This window comes from Mus caroli, unplaced genomic scaffold (genome assembly GCF_978045245.1).
Source record: "Mus caroli unplaced genomic scaffold, Mus_caroli_1 scaffold_7, whole genome shotgun sequence".
NCBI lineage: Eukaryota > Metazoa > Chordata > Mammalia > Rodentia > Muridae > Mus > Mus caroli.
Genome location: NW_028227262.1, coordinates 131,444,377 through 131,450,913, shown reverse-complemented (window position 1 = coordinate 131,450,913; position 6,537 = coordinate 131,444,377). Strand labels below are relative to the sequence as shown.

At 40.5% G+C, this 6,537-nt stretch overlaps 1 protein-coding gene across 3 annotated transcripts in view; it reads left to right on the top strand.

Annotated features, from left to right (window-relative positions):
* The first annotated feature begins 398 nt into the window (after positions 1-398).
* Positions 399-6,537, top strand: part of Cftr (CF transmembrane conductance regulator) — a 146,153-nt gene continuing 140,014 nt past the window's right edge. For 2 of the 3 annotated variants that reach the window (XM_085840806.1, XM_085840805.1), the window contains exon 1: positions 1,115-1,356. In XM_085840806.1, coding sequence (XP_085696932.1) covers positions 1,304-1,356 — 53 coding nt within the window. In that variant the 5' untranslated portion in view covers positions 1,115-1,303. Of the gene's footprint in view, positions 904-1,114; positions 1,357-6,537 lie in introns of those variants that run through there. The other variant, XM_021164958.2, reaches the window with a different exon arrangement.

The window sequence follows — 6,537 nt, the reverse complement described above, 5'->3', positions numbered from 1 at the left end:
AAATACCACACTGCACACTGAGCAGGGCCTGAAGGCAAAGGAGGTGCTCTCTTTGTCCTTGAGGACTTTGGCTGTAATTATGACACACCAGGGCATTGTGACATATATGTACGACACACATGTACCTCATAAGGGAAAGTAGTAGCTTCCCTTTCCTTGGTAGGACTTTTGCTGTAATTATGACATATCAGGGAATTGTGACATATGTGTATGACACACATATACCTCATAGATATTTGTGCCACTATGGCTACTCTAGAGCCTTCAGTCAACAGAGCTTAGGTCTTGTCCGGCTCTTGAAGGGCTTACTGAGGTGGACACCTCAGAGGACTGTGGAACTTGCTGCTTCCTGAGTGTTCTTTGATACAAAAGAGCCACATTTTCATCTCCTTTTCAAAATGGATCTTGAAAAGTTAACTGTAACTAAGCCAGGAGCTAAGGAGACAGGAGAAAGAGGGAGTGAAAGAGAAGGAAAAAGAGGAGAGAGGAGTGAAGGGGAAAGAGGAAGGGGAAGAAAAGAGGAAGAAAGAGAGGAAAGAGGAGAGCGAAATGAAGGAGAAACAGATGAAGGTGGAGGAGGAAGAGAAAGAGATGGAGAGGAAAGAGATGAAGGCAGGGGAGGAATGGGAAGAGAAGAGAGAGGAACAGAAGGAGGAGAAAGAATTGAAAGTAGAGGACAAAGAGGAGGGGAGGGAGAAAGAGATAAAGGAGAAAGAGGAGAAGAAGAGAAAGGGGGAGAGGAAGAGGGAGAAGGAAGAGAAAGGTTCCAGGAAGCCAAGGCGATCAGTGAGTGGTCTTTATTTCCACGAAAGAAGGGTTCTAAGTCCCGCAGATTGGCCGCGGTTTACCCGGGCCCGGGCTCGGGCCCGCAGTCTGAGCCGGTGCTGCTGTGGCTGCCGGAAGGTAGGCACGCGGGGGGCTCTGTAGGGCGGGCGCTAAGGCTGAGGGCCAGGGAAAAGGTGGCGCCGGCGGGCGGGCGGGCGGGCGGGCGCGGGGCGCGCTGGAGGAAGGAGCGCAAGGAGCGCGCGGGGCGGGCGCGGGCGCGGGGCGTGGAGAGCAGCGACTGTGAGGCTGGGCTAGGCAGCGCTGGCTTTAACCTGGGCGGCGGAGGCGTGGGGAAGAAGGCTGAGGAAGGGGAGGTGTGTGGGACCTGAGTGGGTGGGGGGAATTGGAAGCAAATGACATCACCTCAGGTCTGAGTAAAAGGGACGAGCCAAAAGCATTGACCTGGTCCTGGATATCCAGATGTCGAGTCCAACTTGAACCTAGTCGGACACAGACCTCAGTGCCTCACGGAGACATCATGCAGAAGTCGCCTTTGGAGAAAGCCGGCTTTATCTCCAAACTCTTCTTCAGGTGAGAGGGTTCTCAGCGGATCTTTGCACGGACACATGTGCCTATGCTGGAGAAGGGAATGAATATGGGCAGACTTTGGGAAAACAGGAAGAGATTTTTGTCGTGTTTGTTTTGTTTTAAAAGGTGTGTTGTCATTCAGTGCTTTAAAGGAAATAAGCATTTTTGTACAATAAAATGAAGCCGATTGAATAGAGAACAAAATATACTTGCAACTGTGAATCAGACTTGCAACAGCCAAATATGCTACGGAGCAATAGATTTTTTTTTTTAATTTCCTGAAAAAAGTTATACTTCATAAATGTACTTAATAGAACATTCCTAAGATTGGTCTGTTGTTTTCTCCAAGAAAAGCTGTCTGCAGGTGCAGTGCCTGTGTAATAGGTGCTCTGAAAACATTTGTTGACTGAATTTGTTAAAAGTCCAGGAATTATAGTGTATTTACTTTTTGCCGTTGTAATATTGAGTAAGTCTAACATGCTTATCACAGTTGCATTATTCTTTTTAAAAATGAGCAAGTCAGTTAAAATATCTAACTTTAAAAAGAAATACTATAAGCAATGCATTAAAAAAAGTGAGTTACCATGGGGATATGAAACTAGAGTTTTAGCCACTGGAGCTATATTCAATTGACAATTAGGACATTGTTCTCTTATCCTACATTGTCAAAAAACCAAACCCTCAATCTAATAGGATTTTTAAATTAGAATTTAAGTTGGAAGACCTAGGCAAGAATTAAGTGCTTTGTATTTGAAGTGCTCTGTGAAGCTTCGTCTGCTCTGATCCTGTAGTGTGAATGAATGAAAAGAACAGCTCTCTCATGGGTTCTCAGCTGACTCACCCCGCCCCCCCCCCAAATGAATCAGCACACTGAAGCATCATAAGTGTCGAATATGTTCTCAATGTGTCCTATGCTGTGGGTAGGGGGCAAGGCTCAGCCTTCAGTCTTCCTGATGCTCCTTTTTCTGCCGGTCTAGAGCTCAAGGCTGAGGAAAGACAAGTGCTTCTGCAGGAGAGCTCCCCCCGGTGGTTGGGAGAGAAGGGAGGTCTTTCTTTATTCTTTAGAACGAATGTTTGTGGTGCCTTTTGTTACTTCATCTATAAATCTAGCTTATCGGTCTGGATCTATTTTCTTATTACTTACAAAATCAGAATGTCAATTGACATAAATGTGAGGCTTTTATGAAAGCATATTGAGGAACCTAAATGACAATCTGTCTGTAAAGGCAAGTTTTCAGGAGAATGAATATCTCTTATGTGTTTTTCCCACTAAGTATTAAGAAACTTCAAAAATTTTCACTTATCAAAGTGTTTCAAAAATTTCCCGTTTTTATAACCCACCTAATAAATTGTAGTGTGCTTTAAAAATGTTCTTAGGCTGATTTGGAAAGGAAGTGTATTATAATGGCTGTGAAATTTGTTGAGAACATACTCATTTCTGCCCTCCAAATGATTTCATAATCAGTTGCTTTAAGAATAGGTGTGTTTTTAAGAGTTTAGTTCCTACTATTTATAGGAACTGACATTTAGCTAAGTACCAGTCAGTGATTATAAACTTCCTTCTGGACTTTAATTTTCAAAGAGTAAATTTGAATTTTCTCCATTGGACTAGGCAGTGCCGCCTAGTGTCCAGGGCAGTGGGCCCTGGATTCCCATGGCCTGGACTTCAGGCTGCAGATCTACTGCTTAGTAGGCAAGCCCCTTGGTGCCTCTGCATGACTTCAGTGTGACACATAATGTAATGGGCTAGTCTGTTGAGGACTATATGCTGTGCTTACTGAGGACATGTTAGCTGCCCTTACTGTTGTTTACATTTTTACATTCCTTGCAGTGCTGTGATCCTCACTGGAAAGGACAGTGAGTTTATTTCTGCTGGGTGCACTTTTGTGACTATCAGCCTGTATCTGTGCCATATGCTTGAGAAGTTAGCATAGGGGATAGATAGCCTCATGTATCATGGGCCTTGTTAGATACTTAGATGAAAGCCATACTCTTACATCAGATCTCCTTCAGAGCCTTAGAATTTAACCTATCCCATCAAGCTTAGGGGTATAAAAGACTTCTAAAAGCTGACTTCTATGTGTCTACTATTATGGTCTTGGTTTTGGATTATATTAATTATCAGTTTAATTATTTAGATTATGTTACTGAGAAACCAAAACAAGTTTAATAACAATTTAAGTACTTTTTATTTTTGTAAGTTTTCAGTAAGTAAAAAAAATGGAAAAACATTGGAATTGGTCTAACACAGAAGATAATTTTACCATGAAAATTTCAAGTATTTTTTTTTTACTTTCATGGAAAATAAATGCATTAACTTGAAGGTGTAATAATAACATTTATGAAATAAGTTGTTTCAAAACAAGTGGTGATATATTTATACAGAATTTATGATTGACATATTAGTGGAATTAATTCCTAAAACCTTTGATTTGTAGAAATGTTTGAACTTTACACTTTCATAGAGATTTAAGAAAAAAGATTATGCCTAATGTGTACCTGTTAGTGTGTGTGTGTGTGTGTGTGTGTGTGTGTGTGCGCGCGCGCATGCATGTTTGTATGACCATAGAGTGCAGTATAAGCCATCGTCCTCAGAAGAACCATCATCTCTTGAGTCATGTCTCATTGGCCTGAATGTCACCAGCTATGTTAGACAGACTTGCCAGTGAACCCAAGGACTCTTCCTGACTCTGCCTTCTCAGCACTGGGATTACAATCATGTGTCACTTTGCCCACCTTTTCACCTAGGAGCTTGGGATTGAACTCGGGTCTTCATTCATGTGAAGCATGTTCTTCTCTGACTGGGTTATGATCAGTTCCAAGAAATTGGGTAGCAACATTTCCATTCTGTTTGTGATCCATATTACAGATATTATATTTGACAAAACTTAGGTTATCCAAATATGAAGGCCATTTTTGATATACTGAGGATATGGTATTTAGAAAACCAAGAATAGCTGTCCCTTTAGTTGATGGATGTCATACAGTGGCCACAGCTCCAGATTTCATTTGGCTTTTCTTCAATAGAAATTGGAAGAAGCCACATCTAGGATGGAGAGACCCTCTGGACAGTGTACAAGTACTGCCCGATATTGGCTCTGTGCCAGCTTCTCAGGATTCCCTTCTGTTTATTTTCTTTTCACTGATAATGTTTGGTTGTTACACAGCTCAGAAATTTCAACTTGGGATTTATGTTAGGTTCATGTCAGTTTTGTTTAGTTTAATGAACAGTTCTAAGAGCACCTCCTGTACATGACATCATTTTGTGTATGTGCATATATGTTTGTATAATAAATATCTCTATACAGTGAAATTTATTTTAGTTGATATCACAATTATTAAAATTTCTTTTAAGGTTTTATAGCACATTACTACACAATATACTTTTGATAGTCAACCCCTTGCTCCTCAGAGCAGAGGAAGCTATGATCTTGAAAATAACTTCTTCAACATGTTGTTTGATATAATGATGAAATACTACTCAGTGCACACTGATACACAGGGGAAATCAAGGCTTTTTGTTTTCTTTATGGAAGTTGGACTTATCTGTGATAATTCCTAAGTGTTGAAACTTGTTTAAGAGGTCCACAAATAAATATCACCATAAAGTATGTTATTACTGTTAATGTCCTTTCATAGGAACCTGTAATTTCACTGTGGTAGCACTATAGATAAGTATAGGATTGCCAAACCATAAGGGAAGGGCGTTAACCATTTAGCGTGCAGTGAGACATTATTTGTTGAGACTTTGAAAACATCTCTGAGTCAGCAGCAATTTGGGCCGTTTTGATTCTCTCTTTACCATGCATCTTGTGCATTTCCTCAGAGCCAATTCTCTGCAAAGCAGTGAGTGTAAGAGGCGAAAACTATGAAAGAGGTCCACTTATTTGGAGATACTAACAGAGGGATTTCAGAAATACATTTTTCATCATCACTAAGGGAAACATTTTAACGGCTTCACTTCAGCTCTTAAGAATGGAATGGATGCAGCATGTAGGGTTTTCTTTGTAAAATCAGCATTACAAAGTGGCTTTTAGCAAGAATACTCTAGTAGTTCAGATGAGGCTTGTCAAAATGTCAATTTCAGTATAAGCCATTAATTAATTATCTTTTGACATTAATGACTATTTGAAATTGTAAACTACTGTATTCAGGACTCCAGGATTACATGATTATAATACCTGTTTCTTGTTGAAATTGTCTCCATTGTCTCACAATGCTAAACATCATCTATATGCAGTATACATACATAATCTACAGATATATGTATACTGCATATTGATGATGCTTAGCATTCCCTCAAAATGGTGGGACAATCATTCTGATACAATGGGTGAGGGGAAACAACTGTTGACACATTTTTAATAGAGTAAGTATTCCTTCAAATTTTCCTTCTGATGTTTATCATATAAACTCTTCAGAAAGCAGTCTACTTTATGACTCCTTGTTCTAGGGCAGTAGTTCTCAACCTGTGAGTTTCAAGGGTTAAATGACCCTTACACATGTGTTGCATATCAGCTATCCTACATATCAGCTTTTCACCATACAATGAATAACAATAGAAGAATTAGACTCATGAAGTAGCAACAAAAATTATCTTATAATTTGGGTTCACCATAGCATGAGAAATTGTATTAAAGAGTTCCAGCAATAGAAAGGTTGAGGACCACTGCTCTAGGGTAAGGGAATGGTTTGGAGATTTTTGAAGTCTTTAGCATTGTTAGATTTCATAGCTTGGAAGATATTCTCTTGATATCATAAGATTAGCTGCCCTCTCCACCCAAGTCAAAGGGGTATTTCCCTAGTATTTCCTGTAGGTCATGATGACTCAGAGCAATGTTTGGAGGGCAATTTCATTCACTCCCTTTCACCACCACCGTACTCTATGCTTGGCATTAAGGTGGTAGAGGCTCTGCCTTCTGAATGAATACCTTAAAACTAATGATGTCAACCCACAGAGATCCCTAACCCACACTCATGTCTGTCTAAGAAGGGTTGATAGAGAAGTGTCTCCTGTAGTCACACAGAGAGTCTTCTTTCCATGCTGAGAGAGGACAGCGAGTCAGACTGTGTACAGGAATTGCAGGAAGGACAAGTGAGAGACCAGCAGTGCTTCAGAGAAGGTCTGCAGTTTGTCCTGAAAGCATGTGACAGAACTTGGAGTGGTAGATCTGGAAACTAACA